Source organism: Muntiacus reevesi, chromosome 10, assembly GCF_963930625.1.
Source record: "Muntiacus reevesi chromosome 10, mMunRee1.1, whole genome shotgun sequence".
Lineage (NCBI taxonomy): Eukaryota > Metazoa > Chordata > Mammalia > Artiodactyla > Cervidae > Muntiacus > Muntiacus reevesi.
The window spans coordinates 34,927,889-34,953,454 of NC_089258.1; the positions used below are offsets into that span (position 1 = coordinate 34,927,889).

General features: G+C 45.1%; 1 protein-coding gene and 1 non-coding gene across 10 annotated transcripts in view; one reads left to right on the forward strand and one right to left on the reverse strand.

Moving 5' to 3' along the window:
- Positions 1-25,566, reverse strand: part of TNC (tenascin C) — a 99,793-nt gene that overhangs the window by 52,578 nt on the left and 21,649 nt on the right. For 8 of the 9 annotated variants that reach the window (XM_065946479.1, XM_065946481.1, XM_065946482.1 and 5 more), the window contains 9 exons: positions 17,461-18,054; positions 12,676-14,085; positions 11,188-11,451; positions 9,920-10,035; positions 8,710-8,866; positions 5,002-5,271; positions 4,069-4,254; positions 3,768-3,857; positions 1,979-2,242 (listed from right to left, as the gene is read on the reverse strand). In XM_065946479.1, the coding sequence (XP_065802551.1) occupies positions 1,979-2,242; positions 3,768-3,857; positions 4,069-4,254; positions 5,002-5,271; positions 8,710-8,866; positions 9,920-10,035; positions 11,188-11,451; positions 12,676-14,085; positions 17,461-17,917 (3,214 nt within the window). In that variant the 5' untranslated portion in view covers positions 17,918-18,054. Of the gene's footprint in view, positions 1-1,978; positions 2,243-3,767; positions 3,858-4,068; positions 4,255-5,001; positions 5,272-8,709; positions 8,867-9,919; positions 10,036-11,187; positions 11,452-12,675; positions 14,086-17,460; positions 18,055-22,522; positions 22,652-25,566 lie in introns of all 9 variants that reach the window. The other variant, XM_065946480.1, reaches the window with a different exon arrangement.
- Positions 2,542-2,613, forward strand: TRNAC-ACA (transfer RNA cysteine (anticodon ACA)). Its single transcript has one exon. It is a non-coding gene; the product is annotated as a tRNA-Cys (tRNA).

Genomic DNA, 25,566 nt, shown 5'->3' on the forward strand with positions numbered 1-25,566 from the left:
AAAGAAGAAGAAATCATTCTCTTGTTTCTCTGATTCATTTGTTGTCCCTTCACATCTTGCAACAAGCTCATATTTAACAAGCTGAACCATTTAAATCTCTACCATAGATTTCTTTCTTTCCAATTTATTCTCCTCACCTCATCTATGATGAAGCTACCCCTGCCCCACCCAAGGGTCCATCTCATAACTGGATGGAAGCTGTCCATGCATAGAGTCAATAGAAGTGACCACCTAAGTTCACTTTAGCAAATGGATCTATAGCTCAGCTGGTAAAACAAAACAAAACAAAACAAAAAACTCTCCTGCCAGTGCAGGAGACACTGAAGACCCAGGTTCAGTCCCTGGGTCAGGAAGATCTGCTGAGGAAAGAAATGACAACCCACCCCAATATTCTTGCCTGGAAAATTCATGGACAAAGGAGCCTGGCAGGCTGAAGTCCTTTCTGAAGAGGCTATTCTTTGCCTACCAAATACCCACCCCCTCTTCCTCACAAACTACCACAATTTTATGTGGGCAGCAATGCACACAGCTCAAAGACTACCTTTCCTAGACTGACTTACAGCTAGAAGTGGCCCATAAAATGTAAGAAGTCATCGGTGAGGATTCCAGAAGGACTCATCTAGGAGGCACTATCTTTTATTCTTGTTTCTTTCTCCTTCATGCTGCCTGTAACACAGACGTGAAGGCTGGACTGAAGCAGCCATATTGTGACATGGAGGTGGCTTTGAGAATACAGGCCGAGGACTAAGACTACTGGAACAGAAGGATAGAAGGAGCCCAAATCCCTGATAATCTGGAATTGCTGTGCCAGCACTGAACCACCTAACCTCTGACTTACTTTATGAGAGAGGAAACCGCCTCGTGTCTTGCTAAAGTTCTGTTATTTGAGATTTCCGTTATGTGTAGGTGAAAGTATTTATAAACAACCAAGACTCTTCAAGGCATTTCCAAATATGCCCATCACTGCAACCCTTTTTCTGCTTATGGAAATTCAGCTGGAATAGTGTCTCTGCCAAGACACTTTCTCTGGCTTATCCTAATTACCCCAATTACTTCCTTTCCTTGGGCAAGTTTCATCTAACACTCTATCTGGTCTTCCCCACAGACGAAGAGCAGGAGCACATGAGTCAAAATAATAGTGCTTCAAATATCAGCATGATAACATGTATTCAATGGGTTCTCAACAAATACTAACTAAACTGAAACTAAACCCTTATCATATTCTGAAAAATTAACATTTTCCACCTATATCTCTTGACTATTTGGGAGCCAAAGTTAAATATGCATATTCATAAAAGAAGAACGGATTTTTTTTTTTTTTCTAATCTAGCCATTGAGGAAACATGGGAGCAGGTACGAAGAACAGGATACTTGGGCTGGAAGGGATACTGGAGGTCAGGATTAAGCTGTCATAGATAAACAAAGTTCATCACTTAATGAGTAAGAGAAAAATGAGAAGGGCTCTGTGACAGGCTCACAGGACTGTATATGGCATTCCAGGTAACCTGAGAGGAGAGCAAAAGACCTGGAAGAAAAATACTTAATGGGAAATAACCAAAGAATTACTCCAAACCTCTTGGCCATCTTGAAAAGAAATAAAATGAAAAGTTAATGGATTGTGCTAAAGAGGGGGAAAACAAGAAAAAAAATATATATAACATTCATTTCTATGAAAACACGAAATTAGAACAAAAAGAACCAAAGAGAAGCACAAACTCTCATGCTTTAAGTTCTCCTAGGAAGAAATATTTAAAAGCCATTATTGATTGTCCAGCTAGGAAACTTCACTATGGACACGTCAGTGGACAAGAGGAAAAGATGTGTAAGTGACTCAAATGGCATTTAGAGGATTCATGAGTGGAGAAAGTCCCTCGTCTTCCCATCTGATCTTTTCATTTGAAGACAACCTGGCTGATGGGTCTGCCAGCCTCAGAGTCATCAGAGGGTCTGGAGAGAGCTCAGAGCTCATCCGCCTCACCTGTGGACGCCTGTACCCGAGCCGGCTTGCTCTTGTGTCTGCCTTTCTCTGCTGTGAGCAGGACGGTGTATTCCCGCCCAGGTTCCAGGCCTCTCAGGACGTGGGAGGTGGTGTCTCTGGGGAGCTGCACCTCCACAGGCTGGCCCGAGGGAAGACTGTAGTTGAGGCGGTAACGGTCAAACTTGGCCACCGGCGTCCGCCAGAGGAGGGTCAGGCTGGTCTCCGTAGGTTCAGAAATCCGAAGGTCCTTGGGTGTGTCCAACTCTGGGAGGAAGACAGAGAGTTGAACACCCTTCAGGCTTCAGGGCAGGGCTGCTTCTGGGACTGAAGGGCGGCTGTGGGCCACAGTCCTAGGACTGCTGTGGAGCTTCAGGCATCTCACCCGAGTCTCAGTGTTCACCTGTGTGAAATGCCGTTGTACGGTACCTCATTGTGTTTTGGGAAGATTAAAATTATTATAGTGATATATCCATACCATGGGATGATATGCAAAAGCATTTGGAAGGAGCTGATTACTGATATAAGACACAATTTGGATGGATCTCAAGAGAAATAGTGGGGCTTCCCTGGTGGCTCAGACGGTAAAGCGTCTGCCTACAATGCGGGAGACCCAGGTTCAATTCCTGGGTTGGGAAGATCCCCTGGAGAAGGAGATGGCAACCCATTCCAGTACTCTTGCTTGGAAAATCCCAAAGATGAAGGAGCCTGGCAGGCTACAGTCCATGGGGTTGCAAAGAGTCAGACACGACTGAGCGACTTCACTTTGCTTCCCTTTCTTTCCCTGGTGGCTCAGATGGTAAAGAATCTGCCTCTAATGCAGGAGACCCAGGTTCAGTCACTGGGTCGGAAAGATCCCCTAGAGAAGGAAATGGCAACCCACCCCAGAATTCTTGCCTGGAAAGTTCCATGGACAGAGGAGTCTAGCCAGTTATAGTTCATGGGATCACAAAGAATCAGACATAACTGAGGGACCTTCATACTCACTCATGCTGAGAATTATGGGGCTCCCCTGGTGGCTAAAGAGAATTATTCTGAGTGAAAAAGTCAGTCTCTAAAGTTTGTGTGCTGCATGATTCCTTGTATGATTCCTTTTATGTAGCATTCTTGAAACTGGACAAAGACCAGATCAGTGACTGCCAAGGGTTAAAGTGAAGTGGAGGGAGGGTGGTGACCATGGTGATAGGAAAGTGTAGCAAGGACTCAATGTGATGCAACTATTCCTTCTTGACGGAAGTGGGGGATTCCAAATCTACAGGTGATAAATTACATAGAACTAAATGTCGTCGTTCAGTCACTAAGACATGTCTGACCCTTTGAGACCCCATGGACTGCAGCGCGCCAGGCCTCCCTGCCCCTTACCATCTCCTGGAGTTGGCCCAAGTTCATAGAGCTAAATATACACATACACACACACAGTCCAGTGAAGTCTGAATAAACTGGATAGATTATATCAGTGTCAATTTCCTGGTTGTGATAGTGTTCTCAAGTTACACCAATGTTACATTGGGAGGAACTAGAGGAAGGGCACAGATCTCTCTATTCTGTCTTACAGCGCTTGTGAATCCACAATTACCTGCAAATAGAAAGATAAAAAACGGATATGTCTAAGTGGTCAGCAGTGGATGCCGGGTGCTTATGCTCCTTTTGAGTGTGAACACCTGGGCTGGATGATCCTAGAAGCCTTGTTCTCCTCTGGGCACCTACTTGTTTTTAAGTAGGTTCCCTGCCTCCTGTTCTGTCGTGTCTGTGACTGCCTGTCCCGTGGTGGTGGGAAGCCAGGCCGGCTCACCTGTGGCCGCATTGATGGTGGCTGGGTCACTCTCCTTGTCCCCCTTCACGGCAGACACTCCAATCCCATATTCAGTTCCTGGCCTCAGCCCTAGGAGAGAACGAGCAGGTTGAGATTCAGTCCAAAGCTGGACAAACTTCCTGAAGGCTACGATTTCTCAACGGCTGGACTGTTCCACGGCCTGACTCACTGACGCCCAGATCAGAGGGGCAATGGGGAACTGGCTATTTTTCTCTCTCTGGAGGTTTGCAAGGTGGGGACATGCCCCCAGGGCCGGTCGGGTCGGGGAGGTGGAGCTCACCTGTGAGCGTGGTTCTGGTTGTAGTCTGTTGGCTCCTGGGGACTTCTACCTCGGCATGGTCGCCTCCAGAGATGGGCGCGTACTTGATTCTGTAACTGTCGGCGGCCGCCTTGACGTTCCTCCACTCCAGGGTGATGCTGTTGTCTGTCTGGGAGATGCGGCGGAGATTCCTGGGAGCATCCAGGCCTGTTTGGGAGAGGAAAGGGCATTGGTTCTGAGAACACCAGTCTCGGGAGACTGGGAGTCCTTGATAGTTCACGGTGAGGCGTGAAAGGTGTCTGCCATTGGGGATAAATGACCCACTCAGCCCTCTGGCTCAACAGCTAAAGCAGGCATCTGGACAAATACTACACATTGGACACTTTCTTCAATATTAAATCACCATGATGCCTCAGTCGTTCATGTTTGCCACTGATTTTGTACTTAATAAAAACTACACAAAAACTTGCAAATTGACTCTGTGACTGGAAGAACACGTTTGCTGTCTTCCTCACTGGATTTTTAATGATTTACAGAGAGCTTACCGAGCTCTGAAAAAAATATTTAGTGAATGCATTATTGACACTGGGGTACCTTGAAAACAGTGCCCTAGTCTAAGAGGTTAGAAGGCATCTTTGTCATTCATGTTTTCCATATGCTACATTTTACTATTACAATATTTATTTGAATTTTATTTTAACCAAAATGAGAATCTCAGACCAGCATCTTCTATGCAGGCAAAAAGTTTTCTTTATCTGTAGAAGGTTATCGGGGATACTTTTTTTTTTCTTTGAAAAATCAATCAATCGCTACGGTATTCTAAAATAAAAATCCTCTTTCCATTTTCTTCTATCGTAAAAGGAGCCTGGGAGAGACACCGCTATGGCATAGGGGAGGAGTCTGGCGATCCCTCCTTTCCTGGGGCTGTCAGCGGCCGGGAGTGGGGCGCATCACCTGTCGTGAAGGTCTCTTTGGCGGGGTTGCTGGCCATGTCGGCCCTGCGGGAGATGAGGGCCACCTCGTACTCGGTGTCCGGCTTCAGGTTCCCAATGGAGTACTGGTTCTCCTCGTGTGTGAGGTCGATGCTGGTGCGATCTCCTGGCACGTCTTTGATTCCGTACATGAGCTCAATGCTATCGATCTCGGCCAGGGGCTTGGACCACGTGATCAGAGCAGTGGTGTCTGTGACATCTTTCACTTCAATCTGGCTGGGGGCGTCCAAGCCTGTGGCAGGCAGAGGAGACAGGAGCTTTAGAGACCGCGGCCAGCGCCAAGGGCTGGGCAGAGAGTGGGCTCGCAGTCTTCCAAGTGCACAAGTGTACATTTAGGTGTATCCTAGCCCTCGTTGACTTATTTTGCCTTTTGGAATCTCAGTTTCCTATCTGATAAGCTATAAGTGGGGAGGATGACTGCTACCTTGTAGATTTTTTTGTTTGTTTGTTTGGTTTTTCAATTGTTAATGGAAATAATGCATGCAAAGCATCTAGCACAGAGCCTGCTACATAGTAGTTACATGATAAATAGTCATGATTATTATTATTATTAGACTATCATCATTATCATAAGTTTAAGAAACACACAGGGGCTATTTCACTTGAAACACACTGACTCAGTCTCTCTGGTTTTCCAGTGAGACAAAACTCCCTAATTGGTGACTTCTCCATCAGAATAATGGAGCAGCAAACGGAGGCAATGACTGTCTTGATAATGTGTATGGAAAGTCAGCTTTGATGGAAATAATTCAAGCGAGAAGGTCACGGCTATCTCAAGCCTTGTCAGTCTCTGAGTCCTCATCTCGGTCTTCCTTCTGCCCCACCGCCCACCTCCTGCCCCACCTGCCCTGTGCTTCCTACTCTGACAGCCTACCTCTCCTCCAAGAGTGCATTGCTGCCTCCGCACTTTCGGTTCCCCTGTTTCTTCTTCCTAAGATTGCTCCTCTCCCTAGAAATCTCCTCTTCATCCTTCAAAATCCCTCTTATATGTCACTTTCTAACACAAACCCTTCTCTGACCCTCTTGCAAACAGATAAACACACACTCCTTCTCTATGGGTAAAAAGTTTCCGTTTGCAAGATGACTGAGTTCTAGAGATGTGTTGTATAGCACTGTGCCTCTAGTGACAATACTGTATTACACACGGGAAAGTGTGTTTCCATTAAGTCAGTGATGCCATCCAACCATCTCATCCTCTGTCATCCCCTTCTCCTCTTGCCCTCAGTTTTTCCCAGCATCAGGATTAAGAGGATAGAGCTCAGGATAAGTGTTCTCATCAAAGTAAAAAAGAAGAGCTTCTGAATATTATACTTTGCTAACTATTCCAAAACAGAGTTCCCTATGGTTTATTCAAGCTGTGTGATACCATCTATATAGTCATTCATTCATTCAGAGAGTGGGTCTTTGACCTTTCTGAACCCACAGCATAGCATCAGGCTTTGTCATCTATGTTTTAATGTTTTTCTAATTATGTAAAAATTTTAATGCATTAAAACATACCAAGCCTAAAATTAAGACATTAAGGCATCCAGTCAATGTTTCTTTCTTCATTTTTAAACATAGTTAGGTTTGTATTTTCAGCATTCATGAGAAAACAATATTGAATGAAAGGAACTTGCTTTTATAAAGGGAATGAGAAGGAGGAATAATTCAGAGTTGATTGTGAGAAACCTGCAAAGTCTATTTTTTGAACCCTAGGTGTTGATACATCAGTCTCAGCTCACAGACGATGAAACTATAAAATGCACAGTGAAAATGATGCTGCAATTCAACAGTGAAGCTCATGTTTCTATGTTCTTCGAGGTGCTAGGAAACACTCAAACCATACCTACTGTCTTTCTTAACAACCCTTTCATTAAAGAAATAGAGATTCACTTAAGGACACTGATCTTCTCCTAGACTGGGATACCTTCAATCCAGGAGATTAACACCGTCTTGAGTTACTGTGTGCCAGGCAGAGTGCTTTGTCCCTTTAAGTGTTAACTCTCATGACGACGCCAAAGGGAGATACTATGAACCCAGTTTCCAGATGGTAAGTCTGAGGCTTAAAGAAGTGAATCTGCCTAACGTGGTGGTGAGTGGTGAAGCTAGAATTCAAACTCAGGACTGTTTGGATCCAAAACCCATGTTCCTTCTCCTTAAATGTCGGTGCCTCTCAAAAACATTTACACGTCAGAAATGGTTGTTATATAACCTCTGTATAGAGCTCAGAGGGAAGGAGCTGAAAATGAAAACATTAAGATCCTTTCTTTAAATTTGGAAAAAGATCAGGTAGCAGCAAAATAAACAGGTAAGTATCTGTCTCTCAGTGTTATTATTTATGTGATTATGAAACTTGAGATGTTGGGATGTTTGTCCTGCAAGAAGAAGAAAATAAAGCAACCCACCCCCAAATTAAGATTAAAAAGAAAAGGGCGGAAGAAAGAAATGCCTTTTGTATTTTCAGTGTACTGTCTCTGTGTTTGATCTTCTCTATGCCTTTCTGATGATTTTTTTTTTTTTCTTGTTTGTACCTGTCTTCTACCTACCACAGTGGGATGTTGTCAAGATGATGGAAAACACTTGCTTATAAAAAAAGACAGTCTTATGAATTGGATTGTTGGATCTGAGTTAAGCAAAATGTGCAAATATTTAAATGCAAGATGTTCTTTCTTGTCATTAGTCAACAGATGTAAATTTTCCAATCACTCCCTGCCAAGAAGAGTCAATTCCTTAAGCAGTTGGCATACATGCTACTTGAAGAAGATAAAGATATTTTCCCAAATGTCAGCACAAAATAATTTTATTTATTTATTTATAAAAATTTGCTTCTCTGTAGAACAATTCCAAATTCAGGATTTTTATTCCGCCCACCAAATGATCTCACAGTGCCACATCGACCCCCAAGAAGTTCTGACATGTTTAGTACTGAGTTACATTTTATTTAGATTCCTGTTGAAGTCATGGAATTAACACTACATAACCCAGAGCCTAGTCAATGTTCTTGGTAATGGGCTTAAAGTCATAAAATTAAACCTGGGCTTAAAATTCTTGCCGTGATAGGATTAACCACATGGTGTTAGTTAAATTGATTCTGCTTCTCTAAGCCTCAGTTTCTACTCTTGATAAAGAACAGCATTAATATTTGCCCTACCTCTTTCATTAAGACTGGTTACTAATACTAAATCGGATGGTGTGGTAGATCATTTGCTAGAATCTCAGGTATTTTCCTGAATCAGTGACCCTTTGAAATGTCACACTGAAGCATCTCTCATAAAGAGATGGATCTGTTTCCCCACCCTTTCCATCTGGACTAGCCCTGAGATTTGCTTTGATGGAAGTGACCCAGTGCTGGTTATGAACTTGCTCAACTGCTGTGAGGCCAGGTCCAGGCTAGCCTGCAGGAGGCTGGGGGAATGTGTGGGGCAGAAGGACACCATCCTGGCTGAGGCCATCCTAGGTCAACCGTGCCCCAGCCCACAGAGATGCTTTAAGTGAGTCCAGTCGAGAACAGGAAGACGGTCCAGCCCCAGATCACAAACGTGCAACCGTTTTAAGCTACTAAGTTTAGAGCTTGTTTTTTACATAGCAAAAGCAAATTGATACTGCTGCTCTGTAAGAGAGTATGCGATCAACTAGAGGTGCTTTGTAGTACAACAAGCTTTACGGTGGTGTTGACGGTAATACTCACGGGTAGTGGTCACTTTCTTCAGGCCCGGGCCCCGGGTATTGTTTTTCACGATGTGCAAGGATATCTCATACTCCTGCCCGGGAGCCAGGCCAGTCTGCCGGTACGTGGTCTCTGGCCTCCGCAGGCTCTTGGTGATCTCTTCCTCATCATCTTTATTCTGAAATACAGAGGCACCTTTGTAAGGCCTAAGGCAACGTCAGACCCTTCATTTATGTGACTCATTCATTCTGTGCTCGTTCTTTCCTCTTTCATTCTTTCATCTGTTCACTAGGCACTTACTAAGCATCTGATCAGTATGGTGGGTGCTGAGGATAGAGAGATGATAAAGACACACCTGTCAAGATGGTTTCTCCCTCTCATAGACCTCTCTATTCACCCCTTTGACACTCAAGATAACTGAGAGGTGTGAGAACCACAGGCACTCTGGAGCTATGAAATCAATCCTTCCTTTCATAGATGAAGAAACTGGCATCCTAAAGTCAGGTGATTATCTCATCACCACATAGTTGTAAGTGACAGAGCCTGGCTTTGAACTCAGGGATCTACTTTCCTGTCTCATATGTGTTTTTAGGCACAGACAGAAAGGATGCTCAATCTCAGATATGCCTGGAGGCACTTAAGACAGACACCATTTCTTCTTCTTTGTTTAAAATACTATTGGAGTACAGTTGATTTACAATGTTGTGTTAGTTTCCGATGTATAGAATCAGTTACTAAATATACAGTTATTACATATACATCTTTGCCTCTGAGTGGAGATTTCCAAGACTGTAACAGGTAATCAGAACCTAGAGATGACATGCCATCTATTTGTCTAGCATTCAGTCCTAAATGCCATGTTTTTTGACTTCCTAAAATCAAGTAAAATATATGCAAACCCACAGGGGGCTAATTAGAGCCTTGAGTTCATGTGTGCCTAGACATGTCCAACTCTCTCCTCTGTCTATGGGATATCCCAGGCAAGAACACTGGAATGGGTTGCCATTTTCTTCTCCAGGGAACCTTCCAGACCCATGGATAGAACTCACGTCTATCTCTTGTGTCTCCTACATTCGCAGGAAGATTCTTCACCACTGTGCCACCTGGGAAGCCCTTTTAATTAGAGCCTTGTCCCCCACCCAAAGCCAAGGAAGCAGAGTTGACAGAAAAGTCTGCAGAGCCCCGCGAGCATCTTTCTGGTTCACGCCCACTCCTCTTCTGTGCTCCTTACCGTATTCCGGAAGATGACCTCCCATGCTTCAAAAGCGATGTCCAGAGGATCCCACTCCACTTCCACAGATGTCTCCTTGATGGACTTGAATTTTAGACCTTCAGGTGTAGGCAGGTCTGTCAGGAAGAGAAGACAGAGGAGGTAAGGATGAGCCCGTGTGTGATGGGGAGGGACAGACATGATTCCACTAAACCCCATGGGGTTGATCGTCAGAGCTGGAGTCTTTTTAAGGGTTCTTCTGGGATGCTGTTGACTTTGAGGCATCATGAAAATTAATATAAGGGCCAGCCATATGATTGAATATTTGTAATTTCATATGCTTAAACTTAATATGAGCATAGACTTTAGAATCAGACATATGGGCTGATCATATGTAATGATCATAAAGTTGATCATTACAACTTTTGTATGCTTGGTTGAGTTGAACAAAATGCCCTGAACCTTCGTTTCTTCACCCCAGAGAAGGAGGGTAAGTATGCCTGCCCCTGGGGAATGTTTTGAGACCAAATGATGTATTCCACAATGACTGCTGGCCGTGGTTCCTGGACTGAAGAGCAAGTTTAATGAAAAGCAGCCAAGGTTACTCTTATGAAGCAAAAAAGGACCAATTTCTAACCACAAGTTGCTTTTTAAGAGTGGAGGTGATTTTTCTGATGTTGAACTCTTAAAGGAAGAATAACATGAAACTTAATGTTTCCACTTCTGTATATTTTAAATATTTGTACAGTGAGTGCCACTGAAAAGTAATAGTAGAACAGAGAACTTAAGGCTGCCAGGGTTCAAATTCCATCTCAACCACTTATTAACTGGTTTGGAACAAGAGGCTTAACCATTTGGGGGTCTCAGTTTCCTTATCTGTAAAATGGGTTAACAACAGCTCCTGTCTCATAGAGTTATCATGAGTTATATGAGTTAGCATGTGAGGAGTGTCTTTAAAAATATTCAGTAAGCTGTAGGAAAATGAAAATGTGTACATATATATATGTGTGTGTGTGTATATATATATGTGTGTGTGTGTGTATAGCTGAATCACTTTGCCATATGGCAGAAGCTAGCCATATGTTGATTGCAAATCAACTATACTTCAACTTTTTTTTTAAATTCAGTGAGTGTTACTGGATTCCAGAGCTTTAGCTGGTGTAACTGTATGAAGTCAGCCATTGAACTATGGGGCAAGGGTGAGGCAGTAACGCATGCTGGCGGGGGTGGTTATGCACTGGACAGGTGGCGGGCAGTTGAGACGGCCCAGAGGGGCTCTGCACACTCACAGGTGGCCACCCTGGCGCTGACAGGAATGCTCTTCTTGTTCTCCAGGATGGCGAACACACGGATGAAGTACTCCACGCCAGGCTCCAGCTCCCGGATGGTGGCGGACGTCTGGTCTCCAGGGACCCGGAACTGCATTTCCAGGCCATCCTCGTGGGTGGGCGTGTACACGATGAGGTACTCCGTGACCCGCATCTCATTGTCCCAGGCCAGGTTTACCGTCTCTTCCGTCACTTCTGTCACGATGAGGTCTTTGGGAGGGGACACTGGCAGGAATAAGGAAAGGACAGCTTGGGTCAGATGGTGTCAGAAACACACTCTGTGGGTCACAGCAGGGGCGTACTTGATGAGTCTGCATTTTAGAAGATTTGGGGCCTCTGTGATTGGCAGGAGGAAGAGACAGGTCCAGCCTACTGTGACTTATCTTCAAAACTTTTGGGGGCTGCCCCTTGCCTTCAGGCTAAAGTTCCAGGCCTGCAGTGTGGCCTTCAACTTCTTTCTATTCCTTGGACCTTAGTTCAGATTCAGGCCATCTGCAGGAGAAAGTGCAGCCTGAGCTTGGCTTTCTGCTCTGAACATCAAGTCATACATCCTTAGCCCCTGAAGGGTGTTTTAGACTCATCTGGTCCAACTCTTTCCTTTTCTTAGGGGTGAGAGGACTTGCTCTAATCTGCTTACTCATCAGATTTGGAACTCACTTCTCCTCCCTGCCAGACTGGTGTTCCTTCCATCCAGGCTTCCCTGGCTTGGTCATGTCATACACAGAGGCCCATGTTTATTGTTATGTGCTGAAGGTTTTAATCAAGCTGAAATTCTCCATTACAAGCATATGTAGTAGATAAGGGAAGTACAAAGACCCTCATTAAACATGAGCACTATTGGTCTTTGTGTGTTTCTCTGGACTTGAATAAATGCCCTGTGCTAACTGCTGGACTAATGCTCCTCTAAGGCACTCAGAGTCCTTGGGATGAAGGACAGAAACAAAGAGATGATTTAAGAGACAAGTCTGCTTCATAGGTGATCAACATTGGTCTTTAGCTGAGCATGCATTTTAAACAGTTTGTTTTATGTAATCTCACTGTCCATTCAATTGAGTTGAATTTGTACTCCATCCAAATAGAGGGATTTAGTTTAAGGTGTCATGTCAGTTTTACATGTCGGTGCAGAGTAGGAAAGAAGGTTGATGTTTAGCAAAAGGGAGGAAATCATTTCATCTACCTTTTCTTGGGCACTGGGTGTGAAACTCAGCATAGACGAGTTACCCAGATTGAGGTACTAGCCGTGTGATCTACAAGCTGTGTGTCCTTGGGACAATTCCAGAACCTCTATGAGCCTCTGACCCTCAAAGAGGTAGCTCTGAAAGAGGTGAGAGACCAGGGCTCCTTCAAAGCGTGTGTGCCTGTGCGCGTGCCTGTGGGTGTGGGGTGTAACCCAGAGATCTCCAGCACATGCCAACCCCAGACGCCGCTCCGCTGGAGGCTGCTACTCACCCTGGGAGCAGTCTTCCCCGGTGTAGCCCTCATTGCAAATGCAGCGGCCAGAGACGCACTGCCCCCAGTTGCTGCAGTCCTTGGGGCAGGAGCGCTGCGCGCAGTCGGGCCCGGTGAAGCCCTCGTGGCACACGCACCGGCCGTCCACGCAGCGGCCCTGGCCGTGACAGTCGCCGGGACACCTGCGCTGCGCGCAGTCGGGCCCGGTGAAGCCCTCGAGGCACACGCACTGGCCATCCACGCAGCGCCCGCGGCCGTGGCAGTCGCCGGGACAGGCGAGGTCCGCGCAGTCGGGGCCGGCGAAGCCGTCCTCGCACACGCAGCGCCCGTCCACGCAGCGGCCGCGCTGGCTGCAGTCCCGGGGGCAGCGGAGCTCGCGGCAGTCCTCGCCCGTGTAGGCGTCGTCGCACACACACATGCCGTTCACACAGCGCCCGTGCTGGTGGCAGTCGTGGGGGCAGCTCATCTCGCCGCAGTCGTCGCCCTGGAAGCCGGGCTGGCACTCGCAGCGCCCATCCACGCAGCGCCCGCGGCCGTGGCAGTCGCCGGGGCACCGCCGCTGCCCGCAGTCCTCGCCGGTGTGGCCCTCGTCGCACACGCACTGCCCGTTCACGCAGCGCCCGTGGCCGCTGCAGTCGCGGGGACACCGCAGCTCCCCGCAGTCCGCGCCCGCGAAGCCGTCGTTGCACTCGCAGCGCCCGTCCACGCAGCGGCCGCGCTCGTGGCAGTCGGAGGGGCAGCGCCGCTCGCTGCAGTCCGGGCCCGCGAAGCCCTCGTCGCACACGCACTGGCCCTCGTCACAGCGGCCGCGGCCGTGGCAGGCGTGGGGACAGGCGAGCTGGCCGCAGTCCTCGCCCGTGAAGCCCTCGTCGCAGGAGCAGGTGCCGTTGAGGCAGCGGCCGCGGTCGAAGCAGTCGTTGGGGCAGACGAGCTCCCCGCAGTCGTCGCCGGTGAAGCCCTCATCGCACACGCACTCGTTCTCCACGCAGCGCCCGCGGCCGTGGCAGTTGTGCAGACACAGGGGCTCCCTGCAGTCCTCGCCCGCGAAGCCCTCCTGGCACACGCAGCGGCCGTCCACGCAGCGGCCGTGCTCCTCGCTGCAGGGCATCGGGCAGGTCTCCCGGCTGCAGTCCAGCCCGGAGTAGCCTTCGAAGCAGACGCAGGCCCCGTCCACGCACTTGCCCTGGTCGTTGCAGTCGCTGGGACAGGCCAGCTGGCCGCAGTCCTCGCCGGTGAAGCCCTCGGCGCACACGCACTGGCCGTCCAGGCACTGGCCACGCAGGTGACAGTTGCTCGGACACTCGGGCTCAGAGCAGTTGGGGCCTTTCCAGCCGGGTTCGCACACGCAGCCGCAGCCTTCCGTGCTGAAGTTGCCCCGTCCGCTGCAGAAGGGCCTGGTGTCCACGCGGCCTGCAGGGAAGAGAACAGAATCTCTCTCTGAGCAGGGGAAGCTTGCTTTCTTGGTTTCTACCCACAAAACTCAGATTCAAATTCTGTTAGAGCTAGGTGGCATCTCAGGCCCCATCTGGCTTGAAATTTAATTGCTTGTTGTGTGAAATCAGGTGAGGCTGCCTGGCTAGCTGTCTGTTAGAGCATGAGACTCTCAATCTCAGGGTCATGGGTTGGAGCCCCACATTGGGCTGGTCTTCTATTTTGGGTTTCCCTGGTGGCTCAGATGGTGAAGGATCTGCCTGCAATGCAGGAGACCTGGGTTCGGATCCCTGGGTCAGGAAGATCCCCTGGAGAAAGGGAATGGCAAGCCACTCCAGTATTCTTGCCTGAAGAATTACATGGACAGAGGAGCCTGGTGGGCTACAGTCCATGGGGTTGCAAAGAGTCGGACATGACTGAGTGACTAACACTCTAACACTTTCACAACCAACGACACTAGGTAGGCATTCTTAAGCTATGCTCTCTGAAATTGTGTGTGTGTGTGTACATGTGTGTATGTGTGTATACATGCGTGTACATGTGTGTATGTGTGTGCCCGTGTGTTTATGTGTGTGTATGTGTATGTACTGTGTGTTTATGCATGTATGTGTTTATGCATGTACGTGTGTACATGTGTGTTTATGTGTGTATACGTGTGTGCATGTGTTTGTGTGTGTACGTGTGCTTGTACATGTGTGTGTGTGTGTGTGTGTGTGTGTGTGTGTACGTGTGTGTGTGTTTCCATCCCTGGGGAGAAGACTCGTTTTCATCAAATTTTCAGGTATTCCTGTGACCCCAAGGGTTACGAACCACTGCCTGGGGAATGCATCTCGCTGGGTTGTGTTTTCACTTCTCCCATAGTTAGCCAAGGTTAGCCATGTATGAGAATAAGTGTTTCACCAAGAAATAATTGTTAAACTGAACTTAGTTCTGATGCCTTGACTCAATAACCATGCTGCATTTGCAAAATGATTTGGACACTCTGGAGCTCAGATTCTTCATCGGTCAGGTGGGACCCATGGCCCACTTACCTGGGGTCGATTGGGTTAGATGAAGACATTAAGGACCCACTGTTGTGCCAATTCTCATTTCCTCTTGCAGAGGGTCTTGGTTGACTTAAGTTGGAATATGTATTTATGTGACCAAAGTTTTCTAAATTTTCAGTAATTGAAATGAGGCAGCTAAGGAGTGACTTTCTAATTCTGTTAGGACAACTTTCCGTTAGACTTAGCCCCCACAAAGCTCATGTGCATCCATCTTTTTCCATAATGTCTTGGCTTAAGTTGCAGCAATGGCTGGTGTGGCCTCCATGGAACCAAGGGAAAGAAACAAACAAAACTTGCTCCCTTTTCTCTGCATCTAAATACAGTTGCATTCATACATTGTATCTCCTTCCTGACAGCAGGAAGTCAATTTTAAGAAAAAAGTTGGCTTGAAAAGTGAGAATCTAAAACTATGTCATCTAGTATGGTAGCTGTTAGACACATGTGGCCTCTAAACCATTAAACTGTGGCTAGCCTGAATTCTGATGTGCTCTAACGTGAACTACATACACTCTGGATTTCAGAAACAGCATACAAGAAAAGGATGTAAAATATCCACTAATAATTTTTGTATAATTTCCAAGCTGAAAGAATATTTACTTATATTGGATGAATGTTTAAAATCATTTTACCTGTTCTTTTTTCATTTAATTAGTATGACTACTGGGAAAGTTATGATTAATTACGTAAGTGGCTCATATCGTAGTTCAAATGGATAGCACTGCATTAATGAGTTTTTTAACCCATTATTTTGGGTTCCATTAGTGCTATTCTGTGAATCCCCTCTGCATTTTACTAGGGGTTGAAAGAAGTGGAAGATGAACTAATTTGTATGTAAACTTTTTTTTTTTTTTGCCTTGGAAACCTAAAGGATATTCCTACAGTACTCTCAACTTATGATGATTAGGGTTTATCATTATGATGATTAGCCTTTCCAGCCAGGTTCCCACACCCAGCCACAGCCTTCAGGGCTGAAGTTGCCCCGGCCACTGCAGAAGGGCCTAGTGTCCACACAGTTATAGTAGCCTCAATTTATGATGATTTGGGTTGCTCTTGATTGGAGCTGCTCTTGGAATAATCTGTCAAAATACTTTCTAGTTTTTTTAATTATGAGTGGCAGAAATAGATTTTCACCTCTGATTTAGCTTTGTTGAAACCTCTGTATGTCTATCAACTTGAGGGAATGGAAATGAAGACAAAATTCCAAAGTAGCAAAATTCCTTAAAAAAAGATGCACCTAGAGACAGGCAGAGTTCTGGAGAAACACAGGCACCTCCAAAGCTCCTGTTTCTTATCACTCTTTGTGTCTTCTCGTGCCAGTTGCTTAACTTTTTTGAGTCTCATTTCTTAGATCTATAGCACGGGGGTATTAAACCTTATCTCAAAGGGTTGTTGGGAGGATTAAATGAGACAGTGAATTACACTGCCTGGTATTGGATTAGCCAAAAAGTTCATTTGGGCTTTCTGTAGGCTACAAGCCAACCCAATACATAAAGGACTCAGTTCACATGTGATCATCATCATTGCTGCATTTAAACTGGAAAGTTTTTCCCTATTTCCCCCAAATTTCACATCACTTAGGTGGTGCTGTAACTTTGTGAGAACAGGGTATGGAATACTGTCATTTAAGTCCTAACTTGGCCACTTATGTCAGGACCTTGGGGAATTCCAACTTCCTTCTTGGCCTTAGTTCCCTTATTTATACAACAGGGTGATGCGGGTACATTACTACCTTTCAGAGAATGCTGTTTGGGTGAGGGATTTCAAAATACATTCTTAGGGTTTCAGGGTATGGAATGAGCAGATGTCATTGTCAAATAAGTTTTAGAAGTGAAGTGAAAGTCGCTCAGTCGTGTCTGACTCTTTGTGACCCCATGGACTATACAGTCCATGGAATTCTCCAGGCCAGAATACTGGAGTGGGTAGCCTTTCCTATCTCCTTCTCCAGGGGATCTTCCCAACCCAGGGATCAAACCCAGGTCTCCGGCATTGCAGGCAGATTCTTTACCAGCTGAGCCACAGGGAAGCCCTAGTTTTAGAAACCAGTACTTAAAAGTAAGATAGGGTTTTTCAAAGCAAGATTTCCCAGAGGCCTGAAAATTCCTCTGAAACGTTTGTCACCATGACTCTCCAAGAGCCTACTAGATATGGTGACATTCTCCACAGTCATTTGTCCATTAAATCTCTTTTGAATGAACACCTTCTGAGGCTGGTTCCCCAGGGAACCCACTCTGGAAACAACTGACGGATCCTGCCCAGCTCACCGTTCCTCCCATCCATACAGTGAAGGGCTGGACCCACCAGCTCCTACCTTCGGCAGATTGGAGGCAGCAGCCTGCTCCCGAGGTGCACTGTTCCCGCAGGGAAGACACCAGGTTCTCCAGCTCCTCCAGTCTGCTCAGAAGCTCCTTGACGTCAGGAGCAGCTGCGCAGCCACAGGCCCGGCGGGGGATGTTGATGCGGTGAGTGAAGACGATCTGGTTTTCTCCGTCCACCGTGTGCTCCTGGAAGCTTTCCCTGGGCTCTGATGGCGGGGCCAAGTCTTTCTCCCCGCTGGCAGACTCCAGATCCACCGAACACTGGGACCCCACGGGCAGCTTGATATTGTAGACGTGATTAAACACCACCGGCTGGTTTTCCTCTGGCAGGGTGACATTCATCCCGCTCTGTCGCTTGTGCCGGATGACTTTCTTGAGGACGCCACCATCGGCCGGAAAGGCAAGCAGAGCCAGGAAGAGGCCTGCCAATAGCCGAGTCATGACCCCCATGGTGGAGGTGAGTTTGGTTGAATGTCTCAGGGTGCTTGTGGGCCTAGGGTATCTCACTCTTAGGTAGAATCGGGGATTCGGAAGCAGAGAGTAGAATCCAAATCAGTTGTTCCTGATCTTCTTGAAGGAGTTTTCTCCTACACGTAAACAAAGAAAAGCAAAAGCTTGTTAGTATCTATTGCTAATTGAATCTGTTGAATATCTGCAGTTCTTAGTTAATTTTGATGTTCTGTTTCCTGTGTTTGAAGATCTCCTTTTATTCCTTCAGTATGTGCTGAAGTGTGGTCATAAAATGGTCTCTAAAGAATTTTGCAATCATGAAGGAATGATTTCACTCACAATTCAGTATTTGGAAATATAAGGAGACAGGAGAAAGGACAAAACTTTGGAATAAGACAGATCAGATGTGGTTTGGATCTAAGCCCTAACTCTGGGCCTTTGGGTAAGTTATATAACTTTCATTTGTCTTATTTTACTTCTGTACAGTGAAGATCATAATATCGGAGTCAAAGTAATGATGTAAGTGAAAACATTAAGGAAATCATTCAAATATTCCTGAGTCCCTTCAATATTTGCTGAATGAGTTTGATGTGAAGGTCACAGTCCCATAGATGTTGAATAATTTCTCCCTTCATTATTGACTCTCCAATCTGAGATTAACTCCATCTGCTGGTTCGCTTCTGCTGTGGGAAGCAATGGTTAAAATGCAAGACTTTTAGAAGGCAAATTGAGTTTTTATTCCAGCTGAACATCTTACTAGTAATGTGATGGTTGTAACGGTATTTTAGATATTTGAACTTTAGTTTCTCTTCCTTTTTATTTCTAAAACTTTAAAATATCTGGCTTTTAGAAGAACCTGACAGAATGTTCCAGGACAAGTTATCCAAGCTATGACCAAGGGCAAGAGATGACTCAGAAAAGGTACCCATGAGCCCTTGCTGTCTTCTGCAATTAACAAGTACTTGAACTATTCTTCCTGAGTGTTTCATCTTCCTCTCCTCTCAAACTCATAATTGAAGCCTTAACCCTTGGTGTGACTATATTTGGAGATAAGGCTCCTCGGGAGGTAATCAAGGTTAACTGAAGGTCACGAGGGTTGCATCCTAACCTGATGATAGTATCGGTGTCCTTGTAAAAGAGGAAGAGACTCCACATTTCTTTCTGACTTGGCCTTTCTATCTTGTACACAGAGGAAAGGCCATATGAGGACAGAGAGAAGGTGGCCATCAGTATGCTTTTATTATTCAAATTAGTTTCCTAATAAGAATTTGTGGATCTTTGATGTAGGCAAGCCCACTGAATGAAAATTATGATGAAGAGGAGAACTTGGCAAGTTGTCTTCTTTCAAACTACCATGGCCCATCTTAGTTGTTTACTGGACAAATATTTATTGATTGGGTATTCTATTGCAATTGTTTGAACTCTCTTAGCCTTCCACAGAGTCCTTTCTCACCCTCTTCCCATCAATTCTTCGCTTTCTTTTTTTTTTTTTTTTATGAGGAAGGACCACGGGCCAAGTTTGAAATGCTTTTGGACTTTCACCCAAGACTTTTGTGTGTGTTGCTAAATGACTTAAATTTCCATCTAAAAGGCTGTTAGAATCATTGGTTGAGACTTAAAGGCAATGAGTCTAGGGAAATAATGACCAGAGTATGGGTTGAGTAAGGATTTCTCTCTGTATATAAGAGACATGCACTGGCACAGCCAAATGCTCTATTGTTTGGAGGAAGGAAATGTGATTCTTGAGGGTTGTGTATTTCCCATATTGGCTCCTGGTGGTCTGAGGGCAGGGGGATAATTTTGCACTTCAGGAAAGACTCATTATACCTTAAACATGGTGGAAAATGTCTAGACTTTGGAACTAGATATACCAGAGTACAAATGCCACTCACTAACTCTATGACTTGGGCAAGCTACTTGTCCATCCATCCTAAGTCGCTTCAGTGGTATCCTACTCTCTGAGACCCTATGGATCATAGCCCACTAAGCTCCTCTGTCCATGGAATTCTACAGGCAAGAATACTGTAGTGGGTTGTGGTTTCCTTCTCCAGGGGATCTTCCCGACTCAGGGATTGAACCTGCATCTCTTAGGTCTCTGGCACTGGTGAGTAGGTTCTTTACCACTAGCGCCATCTAGGAAGCCTTGGCAAGCTATTAGTCCTCTCTAAACCATGACATCACTTGTACAGTGAGGGATCAAACTCCTTCCAGAGGGAATTATGAATTAAAGTTCTGCACAAAAAACACCCCAAATTACCATAGTAGGCACACATTAAAAAAATAGATGCTAGTTTTTTGTGCTCTGAGGAGCAAAACCTAGCATAAGTCCAAGTCAATAGCCTACTTTTGCTTCAGTTTAACCTCCTCATTGAATCCAGTCCTGAACTCAGCAGCAAGTTGGATCTAGATCAAAGAGGAGCTGCAGAAATCACCGATGTGTAAGCGGGTAAACCTTATGAAGATAAATTTACTAGAACTGGAAATATTTACACCAGAGAAGCAAACATACAAAGCAAATAACAACCTTTAAGAATGTAAAATATTCTCATACAGACAACTGGCTGGTTCATGTCTCCTCTGAGGATAAACCTGGGGAAAATTACTTTAGGTTGCAGTTTGTTACATATAAGTTAGACATGAAGGATCATGTACTGATAGTAGGGCTTTTAACATCAGAGAATGATTCTCTAGAAAGGACAAGCAGAGGCACTTCTTATCTCCCTGGGAAGTGATCAGGTGATGGAAGGTCTGGGAAAGATCTCGCAGGAGGAAAGGATGCAGACCTGTACATATTTATTCTGTAGTTGAGAAAGCCAAGGTGGAGAGGAACAGGATTACTCTGTATAAACCCCGGGGAACCAGGAGCTGGCTTGTCCCTTGTGGCCTCAATGGACAGAACAAGCTCCAATATGTGTGTACACTGCAGGTGGAGAGGAGGATTGCTTACAAGAAGGCAAATTTCAGCACAATAAGAGAAATACCTTTCTTTTTCTAAATTTTTTTTTTAATTGGAGGATAACTGTCTTACAGTCTTGCATTGGTTTCTGCCTTACAACAACACAAATCAGTTATAATCGTAACTGTGTGTGTGTGTGTGTGTGTGTGTGTGTGTGTGTGTGTGTGTATGTGTGTATCCACTCCTTCTTGAGTCTGGCTCCCATCACTCTAGGTCGTCATAGAGCACCAGGCTGGGATCCCTGTGTTATGCAGCAGCTTGCCATTAGCTATCTATTTCACACATGATGGTGTATATATGTCGATGCTACTTTCTCAATTCATCCCATCCTTTCCTTCTCCTGCTGAGTCCCTAAGTCCAGCAGGAATAGAGATGCAGATGTAGAGAAAGGACTTGAGACATACATCTCTAATTGGAATTACCCAATAGAAAGGGCTTTGAATAATATAGCAAACTCCAAGTCACTGGCATATAAAATGAAGAGTGCCGAAGAGCACAGATATATAGACAAACTGTCTTGAGTTTGAGTCATTGTTCAACCACTTCCTCGGACAAACTGTTAGCTATAATGCAGGCCAGAGTCATGTCATCAATAAAACATGCTCTGAGTGTTCTTGCAGGACTGCTGTGGAGTCTGTGTGAGATACTGTGTGTAGAAGGAACAGGACAGTCTTTGGCAGCAGTGAGAGCTTTTGTACCGAAAAATATGGACTTCAATGAGTGTTTTTTTCCAGGATTTTCTTTCTCCCGACTCTTGAAAATCCTACCTTGGCATATGTAAGTCTTTTTTTGTTTTGTTTTTGTTTTTTAAGCAAGGATGACTTCTGTAGTGAAGTGAGCTCTCTTTCTCAGAGCTCCCAGGAGAATATGTCTTGGGAGATTGTCTCTCTATCTTTATCTATATCTATACATGTATACCTTTATCTTTATGTCTACATCTATATACACACTGAACTGATACATGTACACCTTCATCTTTATGTCTACATCTATATCCACACTGAACTGATACATGTACACCTTCACCTTTATGTCTATATCTGTATCCACACCTACACCTATACCTAAGTCTACATCTCTATGTCTGTACCTAAACCTCCTATCTATCTCCCCTCTATGAAGTTATCTATGTTTGTCTTCTATGGCCAGACTAAAGGAGCTATTTGCCAATGTTTGCAAAGGAGGGCTGCAGGAAGACACACAGCCTTTGTATTGGTTCAATACATAGATTCTTGGGGTCACATATCCAGGACAAAGTGCTCTATCCAAGCCACGCATGTTGCCGTGCTCTGTAACCTGTCTTGGCATATATGCTAAATGCAGAAAAATACACATGTGGGTCATACTCTGCTTTCTATTTTTATCAAAAGAAAATGTTAGAGCCAGATTAACTCTTGTGATTGTGCTGGTGATTTTTAGATGCCTCCTTTCCTGTTAACTTCTTAAGCATGATTCATCTGGAGAATAATGACAACAACAAGAAAAGTGCCTTAAAGATTTCTTCATGAGAGGAAAGGGTTAAGAGGAAGAAAATCCTTTGAATTCATTGGTCTAGAGCCGCACTGTTCAGTATGGAGCTCACTAGCCACAAGTGGTTATTAAAATCAAATACAACCGAAAATTCCATCCTCGGTGGTACTACTCCTCACATTTCAAGTGCTTAATAGCAATGTGATGAGCGGCCATAATATCAGACCATGTGGATAAGGAAAATTCCATCATTGGAGGAAGTTCCGTTCACCAGTACTAGTTTAAAAGTTTGCTTGGTGATATTAAGCCTATAGTACAAAAGAGGAAACTGAGGCTTAGAGAGTTCAAAGAAAGTCTAAAAATGAAGTTAGGGTAGTTGTTAGGATTCCTATATTATGATAATAATATTGGTGTGTACCTCATTTGCAGGGGCTGGGAGACTAGATAAGATCACTCCTTTTCAGTAACATAAACAAGTATGTATGTGTACTAATGTACACACTCTTCTAATACCTTCTATATTCAAACATATCCAGGTACAAGTACATGTACCTGGATACATATGTGGTGTTTATGGCTATTGTCCTCCTTAAATCTGAAAGGACACAGACCTTGCTCCAGGTTATCAGCCTATCTCCCTCCTACACTTCCAAAACAAGGTGTTCTTTCTTTTTCTTTCTGCATACGTTATAGCCCCAAGTGCTCCATGAGATTCTGCTCAAATCAAACCGAAGATAAGTTGCCCAGGAACCCCTCTGGCTATGTCAAACATCTTGTCCTGCCCAGCCTCACCCTTCTCTTGGGCGCTGGTAGAGCTGGTCAAGATCAACTCATGGCTCTCCTGCTTCTGTTGACTCTGCAATGCCTTGCTCCAGACTTTTTTGAGGGGACTCAGTCCATTTCCTTCAGCTGTCTGGAGAGTTCTATCAATGAAGCAGCTAGTATGGGAGAAAGAATCTGGGCTTTGCAGAGAAATAGACCTATGTTAGAATCCAACTCTTCTACTTTGTAGCTGATACCTGTGGCCATTCACTTCCCCCTCTAAGTTTCACTTGCCTCATCTCCTGCAAGGCTATATACATATATAATTATACATACACATTATATATGATTATATAATGCCTATTTCATAGAGTTATGGGAAGATGGGGTAAGATGGGAAGGTGTACTTAAAGCTACTAACAAGTGTCTGGCACCTAGTAGGTACTTAATATGGTACCCATTGATAACAGAAACAGTAATAATGACACTGGTCAAGTAGATAGATTAGAAAGTTTGCACTCAGAAGGCATGGGAGAATCAGGGAGTTACAGCATGACTGTGATTATGATATAATAGGTAATAAAAGAGATTGGTTAACCCAAGTCTGTTAAGTTTAAAAGTGGAGGGTGACTACATTTTTTTTGAGGGGCTGAAAAAAGACGCCTTAAAAGAGGTAGCACTTGAGATGAGCCTGAAGGTTGGGTGAGATTCTAAAATGTGGTTGGATGCAATTGAGTAGGGGGATTGAATTTGCTCCTCACCCACCTGCCTCTCTTGATTGGGTGTCTAGAAAACGGGAGCAGCATGAGAAAAGGCAAGGAATGCAGGGGTGAGGAGGAGACTAAGGCAGATGAGAGCAGGAGCAGCCGCTTCCCTCCGTGACTCCCTGACGTGGGCGAAAGTGGGACCGCACACACGGAATACTGACATCCTGGTTGTAGGGGGTGTGTAAGGTGTGCGCAGGAGTGGAGACAGGAGGGCACGTGGGGCTGACAGAACCAGTAAGGAGAGCAGTAGTGGTCAGTGTGAAGGGCTGGTACTGAGCGGGATGAGCGCTGCTCTGTCTTTTTAAGGCCAGGTGCCTAATTGCTTCATATCATCGATGCAGATTAGGCAAAACATAGGCTTCTGTATTTGGTCCCTTGGTCTGCAAATTCCTGGTACACCTATGGCCTGCTATTAAAGAAAAAAAGAAAAAAGAGGGAAAAAAAAGATGAAAACAATGGTCTTGAAGGCTCTTTTTTTTTTTTTTTTGAGGGGGCAAGTGTTAATATGTTAGGATTTTATCATTGATGGAAGATAAAAATTACTTCTTGTTTCAGTTACTTCATCATTAGATGTTGCCAGTATAGGACGATATGTCCAAGTTTCGGCATTATAGATTTTTATTTGGGACATTACTCTGAGGTACCACTTCATCTAGTAGATGGGGAAACCACGGTGTGGTCGTGGCAGCCACGTCCCAAGAGTTTTTTGGTTTATAATCGTATATTCTGAGGTGCCTCAGTAGAGCTGTTTGATAGCTAACCTTTTGGAAGCAGCATGAAATAAATTAACAGTTATTTTTAGGCCCTTCACCACAGGACAAAGACCGCTGCTTAGATGAAGGAGTCAACAATCTTTGAATTTTTTCCGGGTCACAGCTGGAGAATAAACAGTTTCATTTTTAGATAAAGATAAAACTTCCAACTGGCTAGAATCATATTTCAGAATACTTATGACTTCACTCTTAGTAGCTCACAGAATACATTTGTCTTATTGACTTAGGCTTTTACGTCAAATAGCCTGGGCTTGGGGGAACAAGGAAGATTCCTGATGGTTTAAAAATCCAGATGAATTTCTTTCCACATCATTTTGGCAACACCTGAGGCAGATCACATTTTTCTTCCTGCTTACAGGAAAGAGAATTTTATTGTGCACAGCCAGTTAGGCATGGAGTTGCTTACACGGGCGTTCTTAAAGGTTCTAGAAATTCCTCACCCCTTGTCCTTCCCAACATCCATAAATTCCTTCTTGGACTGTGTCAGGAAGAGAGAGGAGCCAAGAAACAGCCTGAAGTGTGGATTTTTTCCGAGGACATCTGATCCTTCCACTTGACGGAGTCCAGCACAACCTGTGTCTTAAAGGAACTGAGCAGACGCTGCCTGCCAACCCGAAAGCCCTCCAAGCCCTAGGTGTAGGAGTTCCAGCACTTATCCATTTGGGTAGCACGGTGGCGCGTAGCTGGCACCCAGTTAGGATGCTTGTGGAGCTAGCAGTCATTTCACAGCCCTGGGAATTACATTGCTTTTAAAATCATTCACTCTTGCATTCAACAGAGAGGAGTTGAATGAGGATTAAGACCAGGCTGTGGGACAGCTCAAGAGGTAGTCAGGTGTTTCAGAGACCAGTGATGGATAGTTCCTGTTCTCAGAGAGCTCACAGCTCAGGAAAGGAAACAGGCAAAGAGATACTCACAGGC